Source organism: Bufo bufo, chromosome 4, assembly GCF_905171765.1.
Source record: "Bufo bufo chromosome 4, aBufBuf1.1, whole genome shotgun sequence".
Lineage (NCBI taxonomy): Eukaryota > Metazoa > Chordata > Amphibia > Anura > Bufonidae > Bufo > Bufo bufo.
Window position 1 is genome coordinate 555,269,011 of NC_053392.1, and position 13,869 is coordinate 555,282,879.

Below are 13,869 nucleotides of genomic sequence, written 5' to 3' on the forward strand. Positions count from 1 at the left end.
GGGAAGAATAGCTGTCGGCGGGAAAATGCCTGCTATCTAAACTCTATGGCCAGCTTAAAGGGGTTGTTCTCACAAAAAAAATGTTCTACAGTTTTCAAACTGGCACCTGGATTTTAATACTTTTGTAACTGCATTAAAAGTTTAGCATAGCCACTGAGTTATTCAATAAAATGTATCTGTATAGCGCCACCTGCTGTTTGTTTTTTTGTCTGAGATGGCCGCACATGCTCAGTTTCATCCTTCAACTGCTTCCTGAGCTGTGATAGGGAGAGCTGAGACACGCCTCCTGAGCTGTGATAGAGAGAGCTGAGACACGCCTCCTGAGCTGTGATAGGGAGAGCTGAGACACGCCCCCTGAGCTGCAGCAGAAAGGACACACCCCCGAGCTGTCAGCTTGATATAAATCTAGCAGAGCAATGAATTTGGAGATCTCTGGATCCATGTGAGGTACAGGGCTTGTTCTAGCTTTGTTAGAAAGAGATTGTCATGTACTATATGATGCCTGATTTTCATTTTTTACATTACTTTAAGATAAACTCCGCTTTTCATATGGAATTATATAAAATGCGCTCTGCCCGACGGACTAGGGGGTAAGAGCTCTTGCAGATGACTGCTTATGCAGGTGTTTTGTTAATATGGAGGTTAAAAGGACTCTGTTTTTGTGAACTGAAGTGTCTCTAGTTGCTTCCTTGAGTTGTTGGGCAGGTTTCCAATGTGTACAGCAAATTTTCCAGTAGAACTGTGCATGTCAGGTGGCTTAACGTCTCCATGTCCCCTGTGCTATCAAATGTTCTTTTGTCAAACACGCTATGTGGACATGCCATGTTGTTTTAAGAAAAACCTCTGCTTATACAGTAAAACCTAAATTCATCAGTAGATATAAAAGGTGTATAGATTCCACTCACTCATCGAGCTCATCCTCTTCCTGTCTGGCTTTGTTAGCGTAGAGGTATTTGGTCATATCCACAGGTCTGGCGTTCTTCCTCTTTGCTGGTTGTGGAGAGGATTCTTTATGAAATTCGATAGCCAGGTCAGGCCCCGCGTCTGGCTCATCAAATGGGTTTCGGTAGGTTGTGAGCTCGGGGTCTTTAAATGGGTTTTCTTCATCGAATGGCTCCTCCACCTTTAAGGGGGATTTGTCGACGGTTGTTTCTAAAAAGCAGTGAAATGACAAAAAAAATTGTCAACGTCATCATATATATCTTTCTGGGTGGATTAACAGAGGAACTGGACAAGAGAACTGTATACAAATAAAAACACAAAATAATAGGAGGGAAAATGAAATCTAGAATTTGTTTTAACACTTGACTCTCCAACAGCTATTCAACCACAGGTTTCTGCATGACTTCCTAGCATCGGGGTGAATGCAGAATTTGTAAACCCCCCGTTTGAAGCGTGTTGGTGCTCACAGTGGAAATAGCAAACTGTGCCCCCATTATAGGATCCATTCTGGAATCTACCAACCATTGATAGCTCAGATTAACACCTAATACTCCTAGTGGCTTTGGATGGTGAGGAGGTTAATTTCTTAAAACTTACCGTCATACAGCCAGAGCTATATGGTAAAATTCTGCTTGTGTGAAACCACCACTAGGGGGAGCTCACGGCAGTAGAACATATATAGCTCTTATTGAACTAAATCTATTCAAGTGGTATTAACAAACCCAGCCCGAGTCATTTGTAAGAAGTGGAGTTAAGAGGTTTGTTCACCATGGGGGGCCATTTGGACAACACCCCCCACACCACCGGAACGGGAACATACTTGCCTGCTTCTCATTGCTGGGTTCCGACTCCCTCATGCGCCAGCTGCCACTCTCTGCGTGTCAACATCCGGTTTGACTGGCCAAAGCAGTGACATGTCCCCCATGAATCATGTCAGTGGTTCACGTGACACATGGGGGACACGTCACCACTGCAGCCAGTCATTGGCTGCAGCGGCTGCAAGATATCTTCAAACCAGATGTTGACAAGCAGAGTGCGGCAGAGGGGAACCGCAGGAGCCAGAACCCACTGGCAGGGAAGGGGAGGGGTCTGCCTGAAAGGCTCTCCAGGGTGAACAACCCCTTTAAACTGGCTTTACCAGAATTATAACTTATCACTTGTCCACACAATAGGCAACACATGTCTGAATGCTGGAAGTCTCACAGTTGGGACCCCCATAGATCAAAAGAATGAGGGTCCCCTGTAACCTCTTTGAATGAAGTGGCAGTCACGCATGTACACTGCATTCAGCCCCTGTGGGACTGACGGAGACTGCCAAATACAATGCTCAGATTGTAGTTTTATTGACTTTTAACAGCAGCAAACATGCATGATTTCCCCCCAATCTTGTCCCATCGAAGGGATCTCCAGTGATCAGGCGATAAATTATGATTCTGGATAAAATCCCTTTAACTTAGCAATGACCTGTGATGGGGTCCTACTATATGGAATAGCTCTTCTAAAATTTGGGAAAAAGAGCCCTGGCTGTGAGGGAGTGTACCGCTATCGAATACAGGAAATGTCAGCAGAAACACCTGATGAAATAGGTGGAGGCTTGTAAAAGTCTGCTGGAGGGGGATCTATCATCACAAAGTGAACCTAACTTACCTATGTATGAAATGGGCAAGTGATGAAAAGCACAAGGTGTGAACAACCAGAAGGTAAGAGGGAAACTGGTACATGCGCTTATTATTTGAAAAAAAAATTCTGCTGTATCTTGTAAAGCAATGGATTTTGCACAAAAAGTGCATAAAAGTCCCTTTACATTGCTCAAGTGAGCAGACAATTGTCGGGAAGGAAGCGTTCCTTCCCTACAATCGCCTGCTCGTCAGTGGAGGAGACCTCTGCATTTACATGCTGCAATCTCCTCCATGCCATTGCTCGTCCCTATACTGAATCATCATCAGAGGTTGTTTAGATGCCACAATCTGCTGCTGGCAAATAAATCATGACTGGGTAATCGGGGGCACTTTACACTGGCAGATCATCACTAATGAGTGTTCCTACGACTGCTTGTTAGCCATTATCTGCCTGATGCTCGGGTAGTGTAGGGATTGGGCAGCGATTTATATTGATGACCTATACACAGCACGTTGTCTCCTGTGGAGCGGTGGGGTAGTGTAATTGCCAGTACTCGCTCCAATAAAGTGAATGGAGCGAGTACTTGTCATTGGCCTGCACTTCTGATACACATCTGCGTTCTTGCCTGATCCGGCAGGAATCAGGAAAAACGCTTATGTCCTGATAATACAACCGTCTGCATCCGTTATAAATGGATCCGGTTGTATTTTCTCTAAAACAGCCATGACGGCACTAAAACCATTGTCAATAGGCGCCGGATCAGTTTTCTTTTGTGGACCATTGAATTGCATTGTGTTTCATGCCGGATCAGTCTTGCTCTGCATCCCATTACGCACTGAAAAACGCTGCTTGCAGCGTTCATCTGTCTGGCATTGGAACGCAACCAAACGGAATGCATTCTGGTGCTCTGCGTTCTGCTCAGTTTCGTCCCCATTGACAAGGAATGAGGACAAAACTGAAGCGTTTTCCTTTCCGGTATTGAGATCCAATGACTGATCTCAATACCGGAAAGGAAAAAACGCAGATGTGAAAGTAGACTGAACAGCTGATCGGCGAGGGTGCTGGCTGTCGGACGCCCACCGATCAGGATAGGTCATCAATATAAATCGCTGCACAACCTCTAAGTGAGAAGAGCTACATGGATTCCACTCCTGGATTAGTTTCTCCACTATTACCTTCAGCATCTGGGTCTCCAAATGGATTGAGATCGGTTGTGTCAGAACTTTCGAAGGGGGTTGAGCCGGAGTTCCCCAAATCCTGCTCCTCTTCATCCAGGAAATTCAACTTGTTAATTAGTTCTACAACAGAAAAAGAATGATTTACACCACTAAAATAACAAAGATGACTACTAAGCTTTGGGGAGGTAGCGGCTCTCCTTAAGGAGACCAGCTGTGTGTGGAGACACTGGCAAAGCTCCATGGGAAAAGAATATGCAAAGAGTTGTGCAATAATATGCAAAGACACACTCCTTTGCAAGATTACTGCTACAAACACGGATGAAACATGCAAAAATTAGCATAAAATAAAAACATAATAAACACATACTCATAATATAAGGTCATGCTCACATAGCGGCTCCGTAACACAGGGATACAACTACAAGTGCAATAAATCGGCGTCTGTTTTTTTTGTAGCAAACCCAACAGTTCCTCTTAAGGATTGAAATAGTCAAGTGCAAGAGTTAAAGTAATAAGGCAGGTCAGAGTGCAACCTAAAGCATCCGTATCATGAAGGTGTGAAGCGTGGTGCGTGGCTGGGAGTTGTGACTTTTACATGGGCGAGACAACAGAATTAGGAATATTTCTGTAAAGGAGTTTTTTAGGCTCCTGATACTGATGACCTATCCTGAGGATAAGTCATCAATATCCGATCAATGGGGGACCGACACCCGAGACCCCCATCTGTTCCCTGCAGTCGCTGGGTGATTGTGTAGTGACCACTACACTTTGATTGGTAGAAATGAAGAGCGTTGGACCACCACCAATCAGATATCGATGACTTATCCTGAGGACAGGTCATCGATACCAGGAGTCTGAAAAAAACCTTTAAGGATCCATTCACACATCCCTAATTTCGTTCTGCATTTCGCGGAACGGAATTGCGGACCCATTAATTTCTATGGGGCAGCACGATTGCCTGGATCCGGAATTGCGGATCCGCACTTCCGGGTCTGCAATTCCGACCCCGAAAAAAATAGAACATGTCCTATTCTTGTCCACAATTGCGGACAAGAATAGGCATTTTCTATTATGTCCGTGTTTTGCGGATCCACGGACCCGTGGATCCGCAAAACACACACGGACGTGTGAATGGACCCTAAGAATAGGTTTCTGAAAGACAATCCTACCTACAGATAATGTGACGTTGAATACCAGTATGCAGGATTTCCACCCCATTGGCCAGATATAGCGGAATGAACTGGGTTCAGTCTGTTAGTATTTGGCTTATTAGGCATTGTTCAGACTTGTCAAGACTGTATGGTCAGAGTTTTGGGCAACGCGTCAACAAAGGAGAGGCCAAAACGCCCCAAAACTGGACAACTATATACTGATGGGGCTTAGGTTAGGTTATGAATTTTCCTATGGCAAAGTTTATTTTCAGTGGCTCGGTGGCAGAAATCAGAGCATCAATGGGGTACCCGGAGACATTTCCAAGAAGACAGAGCATGCTTATTCTTCCTGCAGATGATATTTTTTTTTCCACCTACAAAAATCAGCATGGATTTTTTCACTTGGATTTGAGGAGGATTTCAGTATGGAATCGTTGCCGAAAATCCTCATTTAATCCTGAACTGACCCTTGCAGCCCATTTTTGGGTAGGAGAGGTTTCCATACAAATGTGAGGGTGTGGACAGTCACTGTCAGACCGTCGCCGAAACTGCCTGCCGGATCCGGCAAAACGTATGCCAACTGATGGCATTTGTAAGACTGATCAGTCTTAAAAATGCATTGAAATGCTGGGTCGGTCTTTCCGGTGTCATCCGGAAAAAAATATCCGGCATTTATTTTTTCGGTCTGCGCATGCCGGTTCCAGCATTCCGGTATTTTGAATGCCGGATCCGGCACAAATACATTCCTATGGGAAAAAATGCCGGATCTGGCATTCAGGCAAGTCTTCAGTTTTTTGGGCCAGAGATAATACCGTAGCATGCTGCAGTATTATCTCCATCCTGGTCAGTCAAAAAGACTGAACTGAAGACACCCTGAACGGATTGCTCTCCATTCAGAATGCATGGGGATATAACTGATCAGCTCTTTTCCAGCATTGAGCCCTTTTAACGGAACTCAGTGTCGGAAAAGAAAAACGCTAGTGTGAAAGTACCCTAAGTTCACAGATGGCCTAATGTATATAGACATGCTGTATTTTAGCCCGTCACTTACCGGTAATATAAGTGTCAGCCGCTGTCCAGCTGATGGACCGCTGCTCTTAGAGGGAATGACTCCAGTAATATTAGGTAATTGAGATTCATGCAGTCAATATAATCTTCAGGCCGGGTTTAGATGTTGCTTTTGTGCTGCTTTTTAAAATGCATTAAAAACTGCATAAAAAACCTACAGGGGCCATTTATCAAGTCCGCGACCCCAGTTTTGTGGTGTAAAAATGCTTCAAGTGATGCCTGTTTGTGACATTTGGTGACCATTGACACTTTCAGAAGTGGTACGAAAAGTAGGTCAGGATTTCAGACACCTTGCAGCTCCCTTACATTAAGTAACGTGGCTATCTCCGGAACTCCCATAGAAATGAAAGCAGTGGCTACACACATGCAAGACCGGCCACGCCGTTCATTTCATTTCAGGGGGCTGCAGGGCGTTCTTGTGAGTGGTGGGACCCCCATCAATCTAATCGTTATCCCCTATTCCTAGATAGAATAGGGGATTACTTAATGTAACCGGATTCACCCTTTTATGATGTAGGACTTTTTAAATCTTCTCATCTCCACGCCAGCCAACCCCCTTGGTGTACTTTTACAGACATAGGAGTACACCACTTTGCACTTGCACCATATATAGATTATTACTCTGCACTATTTCATAAATTTGGTGCAATCTCACAAAGCAAAGAAAGAATTAAAACGGATACCAAAAACCACAGCAAATGAAAAATTCCCCCCTAGATGTTTACCGCAACTTTTTTACTTTTTTTTAAATAAATATTATTACAATTTTTTTTCCAGTTGAAATATAATAAATCGTTTCGGTAAATGCTTATGCAGCTCTTTCAGGTGAAACACATTAACATGTTTCACCTGTAAAAATTGCATTTGTGGTAAAAACGCATACTTTTTTTAATGCCTTTTTTAAAAGTAACATAAAAGCAACATCGAAACCCAGCCTTAGTGTTTAAAAAATTGGAAGCTTCCTGTCAGTATTAAAGGGGTTTTCCAGGACTGATACTGATGGCCTAACTTCAGGATATGTCATCTATATCTGAATGGTGGGGGTCCGACTCCTGGCACCCCTGCTGCTCAGATTTTTGAAGAGACCGTGGTGCCCCGGTGAGTGCTGCCGCCTCCTCAGAGCGTCATCCAACGTATAGTGACTGTGCCTGGTATTGCAGCTCAGGCCCATTCACTTGAATGGGGCTGAGCGGCACATAGAAAATGTGTCTGATTAACATGAGATCACCGGCTTTAGGTGAGGCTGTGGCCTCTTCAAACAGCTGATCGCTGCGAGCCCCAGGAGGATGACCCATTCTAAAGATAGGCCACCAATATCAAAATATCAGACAACCCCCTTTTAAACAGTGTCCTTTTGAACACTTTCCCCCACTCATACTATACTTTGCTGGTTTTACTACAAATGGTCACAGACAGCAATGAGGTAAAGCCACAGTAACAAAAGATGGAGGCACATACGGCCAGCAGGAGGAAGCAAAGCGGACAAGTCAGGGGCAGGATGGAAAAAAAATAGCAAAAGACCAAAGACCTTGGCGAGGACGGGATGGTTTAGCTGCAGGCATGTGTGCTCGCTTTATGGAGTCATCTTGATCTTCAGGTAAGTTGCTCAAGGCATTCAATTGGTTTACAATTTCTGTAAACAGAAGTCAGTTAAGACAGCTATAAGGAAAGAAACAGATTATCACAGAAGAAGCAGCGGCAAAAAGCATCGGGCCCCTGGCCGGAGAGAGAAGAGACAGAGGTTAGGTGGCAGAGGAGGGAGTGTTACATGGAGAGGGGTGGGCTGCATCATTGCACTGAAGACCTCAAGCACCCCCCTCAGGATCCATGAACGGGACGGTATAAGCCTGTGTGGTACAGATCCGTAATACAGTCCCCGTAACGAACCGCTGTGTCCCCCGATTCCGTACACGCAGGTTTGTCCTCCAGCATGCTCCATCTCATGCCGTATCACAGCGGTATTTTCCCCAGAAAGCAGTGCATCATGCAGAAGTAGTGCAGGCCCGCAGGGTGCCATCATACAGTGCCTGCAGCCATAGCTTTGCCACGTGCATGAGCCCTTACTAGGCAACGATAGCCTGGCGCTATGTGGTAATGCCATCATCCCAATGTCCTTTTTGTAAGATTTGGTCGAGTCCTACTGTGTATGATTCAACATCTCTTCTCCACGTGACTAGACAGATCACGCCTAGCTTTACCACAGTTTACTAATCCCATAAAACTGAGACAGTAAACATAGTCTCTGAATCTAATGTATGAGAATCCTCTTAAAGAGACAGTTCTGGAAAAAATATTTGTAATTACTGGTACATATTAAGAGCCTACATATTAATATTCTAGGTTATGATTTTTGTTTCGTTTTTTTGTTTTACAGAAAAAAAAAAAAAAAAAAAACTGGTGGAAAATATTTTGAAATCATTCCATGTATTCTGGTGGTCATGGCGCTGATAGGTAATGTGTCACCAGAATACACATTTTTTATGTTAAACACATTAAGAATTTTTTCTTAATTTTCTATGTCACTATTTATACATATAACCCCTACCCAAAAAAAATAAAAAAGCTGCAGTTTTCACACTGGCCACTAGGCCTGAAATATATTAAAGGGAATGTGTCATTAGAATATGACCCATTCCCCTTAACCCTTTCCCTGCCAAGGAGACATGTCCTAGCAGTGTGGCAATTCAGTAGCTAAGGACCTACCTGATAAGTCCTTACCACTGATGGCTGAACCTCCTACTCTCCTCTTCAGCTGGCAGACATCTCAGCGGGGGTGGGGATGCTGCTTTTTGCTGACATATCTTAAGATTCAAGTCAGGTCTTGTTTTAAAGCTGACAATCTAGGCTTTAAAACAAGACCAAACTGGAGGCACTAGTCACAATATATCAGGAGTTAGAGCACTTACAAATGGATCTCAGTGAAAGCTGAATATACCTGCAGCTTTCATTCCAGGTCTGATTTCTAAGTGCTCTAACTCGTGGTGTATCGTGACTAGAGCCTCCAGTTTGGTCTTGGGGGATCGGTGGGAGACGTGATAACAGACTGCACATGTCCCCAGGGGAAGGATAGCATGGACAGAAGCCCTTCCCCCATTAATCAGGGAGCATACTTGCTCACTAACCCTATCTTGTCCATACCTGATCTATACAGTAAAGTATACTGAACTGCAGGAGGTTCAGGTTTTTGTGTCCATAATACAGGAGAAATAAAGCCCCCATATAACACCTCCCTAAAAGCGGCCTTAGTTAATGCACTGTAAGAGGTTTAGGAATTTATCATTGTTAATTAGGATTACAGGTTGTATAGGGGAAGGGAAAGTATATACTACATAATTCCCAAAACTTGCATGCAAAAAAGATGGCTGGTGCATTCCTGCAGATTTTGCATTTCATGAATACATCTAGCATTGAGTGGCAAATTAGAATTTTTGTCCAATTTTTGCTAATACTCACTGTTTGCTGTAAAGTTGCATGAAGGTGGTTGTGCTTGTGTGTATTAATTATTAGGTTATATTTTTATGCACAGTAGGTTTTGTGCTCTCAGAAAATGTAGATTTTGGTAACATTTCAGCTCTTTGCCATGTACAGTATACATACGTGAATGACGCCCAAATATTACATGGCATCTGTTCCTGTGTTTTTAAGAGAACACAAGGTGATCGTGGTTCATCAGGTTGTGTGCCTTGAGAAGATATACATGTTTTGGGGGTGCACTTGCTTTTAACATTTTCAGCTTAAAAAGGTTTTCCGATTGACCTATCCTGAAGATTGGTTATCAGTATCTGATCGTTAGGGCCAACACCCGGGACCCCCGCCGATGAGTTGTTTGAGAAGGCTGTCCGGTGATTGCTGCGGCCTCCTTACAGCTTACCAAGCACAGCAATGCCCATTGGTGACATCCTAGTCCACGTGGCGGATGAATGTGACATCAGTGGCCTAGTGTAAACTGCGAGAAGACTTTCTGCACTCATCGGAGCGCTGTGGCCTCCTCAAATAGCTGATGGGCAGGGGTCCCAGGTGTCAGATCCCCACCAATCAGATAATGATGACCTATCATGAATATAGGTCATCAATATAAGGACTCATGCACACGACTGTGATCGGCCCTGGGAACACAGTCCGTGTCTCTGCCAGATCTCCCAAGCCCACTGCAGGTCCCCTGGACTGGACTGAGGGGGCATTGGCCTCCCAAAGCCAGTCAAAACTGGCATAAATTATAGCACAGACCTACTGTACAGGGCTCATAGCTGGCATAGACTTCAATATCTGGTGCAGTGACTGCCAGAAGATGCACCACATTTATTAAGATGCCCTGAGGAACTTTGTACTAAGACTGGAGTATGTATTTTATATATCTGCCCCAGTGTCTTGCTGTATTTCTTTACTAGTATACTAAGACGTAACACTGTCACGTTGGTGGGCATGAGTGGCGGCTGGGGAAACTTGAGAATTTCTGGCATTCAGAACAGCTGCAGCCTTTGTTCTTCTGGTGGTTAAATCCATAATAACAGGTTCGTGTTATTATCTCGACATCTCAAAAGGTGCAAAAATATCATTAATGCATTAATGGAGTTACCTGAGGTTATGTGCGGGCTGCAGTCATCATGTTGTGATATTAAAAGGGAACCATGAAGGACACGCTCGCAGCACGCACAGCAGTAACAGCTACACTTGGGAATCTTTTTGGAAGTTGCAGCAAGTGTTGACTTGTTATCCCCAATAACTATATCCACGCTGACGCACCCTATCAAACACCCTATCGGTGTGCGCCCAGATGAAGCAAACGTGTGCTTTTCCTCTGCACTTCTTAGACATAACCTTCCGCGCCCTCACACCGAGACGGCATCATCTATGAAATGCATCTGTCATGTCCAATATTTGGAACACGTTAGGGCAGATTTACTAGTGAAGCGTCTCATTTGAAAAAGGGGAGAGGCTTACAACGCAAGCTCGTGCGTCAAAACTGCATTAAAATTCTGGCACAAAGTAACCCAACTAATTAGTAGTATAAAGTTGGACTCAACAATTTAAAGGTGTGCCAGAATTATCATCAGCCGTGAGCCACTACAAATCTGGGACATGTCTACACTATCCAGTCTAAGGTAACACTATTTAAATGTTAGACAGGGTTATTAAAGGCGTTATCCGAGACTAACAAATGCCCCCCGCCGCCACATGCCCGGGCTCCTCACACAGAATCTACTTCCTTGGCTCCCCGCTCCGCCGCTGCTGCTTCTCCCAGTGCACGGATGAAAAAATACGGTGTTGGGAAAGCAGCAGCCAATGGCAGGCGGTGACAAGCCTCCCTAGTATCGTGGGTGACGTTAGGGAGGCTTGTCCCCACCACCGCCTGCCATTGGCTGCACCGCCGCCCCCCCCCCCTCACACCGGAGCAGGGAGCCAGGTAAGTATAGTCAGTGTGAGGAGCCCTGGCATATGGGAAGAGGGGGCATTTTTTGGTCTCAGATAACCCCTTTATATTTGCCCCAGTGTCCCAGGTGCTAGGCTACCCCCTCCACCCCATGCCCTCTGTCTACCCCCGGAGCTGGACACTCCATTATAGGGGCTTATGACCACAAGAATATTACAGTACTGTGCATGAGGGTTCTTTAAAGGGAACGTGTCATCAGAAAAATGCCTATTGTGAAATCATGTTTTTAGGTTAAATCTATATTTAAAGAATTTTTGGTGATGTTATTTTTAATTTTTCATGTCAATATCTATATATATAAAAATAAATTCATACAGTTTTTACACTGGCCAGTAATTCTAATAATAAGCGCAATATCCTGGTCTGTACAGATCACTTTTCAGCAGTCATCTCATTATCATTACAGGCAGAATTAAAATGACAGATATCATCTATATAGACAATATGGAATCCACCATTCACAATAGGTGATATCACAGCTTATCTACTCCCTCCTGACCCCCATGTACACAGGGCATGCCTAGTAAAATTTCCAAAGGGAATAAGTGTCTGATCAGCGGGGGGTTGACTGCTGGGGCCCCCACTGATCACGAGACCTGTGTTCCTCTATTTTAATGGAGCTGTCACTACATTCAATTATATGGGGCTGCAGGAGACAGCCGAGCCATAGAGCGCAATGGAGCACTAGACACGCCTGCATGTCTGCCGCTCCATTCTAGTGACTGGAGGACCCTTGCCGATCATTTATCTCCTACCATGTTTTCTAAACACTCATCAATAATCAATATTAAAGGGGATTCCACTGACTGTCATGTGAGTGGGCCTGATGGGCCACTGTAGTAACAGGTTCACCACAGTACTTACCATCAGCTATTTCATACTGTACAGGATTAACCTACAGTATGGAAACGTTGTCTATACGACAGGTCCACTAAATGACTAAATCCGTCTGCACGGTGTATTAGAACTGTAAATGATCATTTTATACATACAAATCGATAATTAAAATAGTCTGAAAATGCTTCAAGTAAAAAAAAAATCCTAATTCAATTTTTATTTATTTTTTACATTTCAATTGTTGGGAACCGTCTATTTAGTTTTACGGCCATAAGGTTTGACTTCAGAATTTTTTTCAAAGACATGAGCTGAAAATACTGCTTTCTTTGTGGACATTAATAGTATTCGAATGGTATTTCATTCAGCATGTGGAATGTTAATCCCGGCCTGGCCAAATTCCAGCTCAGGTCAAATAATCCTGTCTGTTCATGTCCCACCTGTAAATAAACAGACAAAACCGCATTTTTAACCTGAAGCCCTGAGATAAAAATTGGCCGCTAGAATTACGGAATTATTATCTCGTGAGGCTGTAATAATAGTGGGTGGGAAAAGGCAAAAAGCAGCACAAGATGATATTCATATTGAGGTCCCCAATCTTCCACAAAAAAAATAAAAAATAAAAAATTATATATATAGATCCGTATTATGGCCTTGAGCATATGATCAAGCGTAGAAGAAATTTCGTTAAATTACCACAGTTTTCCCCGTAGATAACGCTGGATAAAAAAGACTTAAAGGAAATGTGTCACCAATTTTTTTTTCTGCCAGTTAAAACCAGATAGCGACACATCATTTTTTTCTAATCGGTTAGAATTTTCTGATTACAGTTTTTCTCTTTATTCTATTTCCTGAACATGATTATGGAGGCGGCCATCTTGCCCGAGCTGTCCTTAACAGCATTTACAAAGCATTTAAAGAATTGCTTTACAGCAGCCCCATGGGCCATAGACACAGAATACAGGAGGGGACCTTAATGACGTCTATGGTAGAGTTTTCTGGCCATGCTCTGGGACCTGTGCAGAGGTCATTGTACAAGGAAAGTCTAGATAAGTTTTGACAATCAACTATTGTGAATGGAGGATCCTGTCTTATCTATGCACAGAGGTGATATAGGTCATTCCAAACCTTCCTGTAATGATAAGAAGATAACTGCAGTAAAGTGACCTGTACAGACCAAGTGGTGCCTATTATTAGGCCTAGTAGCCAGTAGGGATCGACCGATATTGATTTTTTAGGGCCGATACCGATAATTTGTGAACTTTCAGGCCGATAGCCGATAATTTATACCGATATTCTGGGAATTTTCATTTTTGAGAAAAAAAAAATTTCCTACACAAATCTGCTGAAAATTAATATGTTTATTGTTAATGTGTATTTTTTTTTAATCTTTTTCATTTATACTTAATATTTTTGTATTTTTTTTTTTTTTACTAACTTTTAGCCCCCTTAGGGACTAGAACCCTTGTCCTATTCACCCTGATAGATCTCTATCAGGGTGAATAGGAGCTCACACTGTCCCTGCTGCTCTGTGCATAGTGCACACAGCAGCATGGAGCTTATCATGGCAGCCAGGGCTTCAATAGCGTCCTGGCTGCCATGGTAACCGATCGGAGCCCCAGGATTACACTGCTGGGGCTCCGAT

The 13,869-nt window shown here is 43.6% G+C and overlaps 1 protein-coding gene across 1 annotated transcript in view; it reads right to left on the reverse strand.

The window, feature by feature from the left end:
- EHBP1 (EH domain binding protein 1) overlaps nt 1-13,869 on the reverse strand; it is a 411,889-nt gene that overhangs the window by 250,931 nt on the left and 147,089 nt on the right. The window contains 2 exon segments of the mRNA XM_040430136.1: nt 906-1,152; nt 3,738-3,860. Of these exon segments, the coding sequence (XP_040286070.1) occupies nt 906-1,152; nt 3,738-3,860 (370 nt within the window).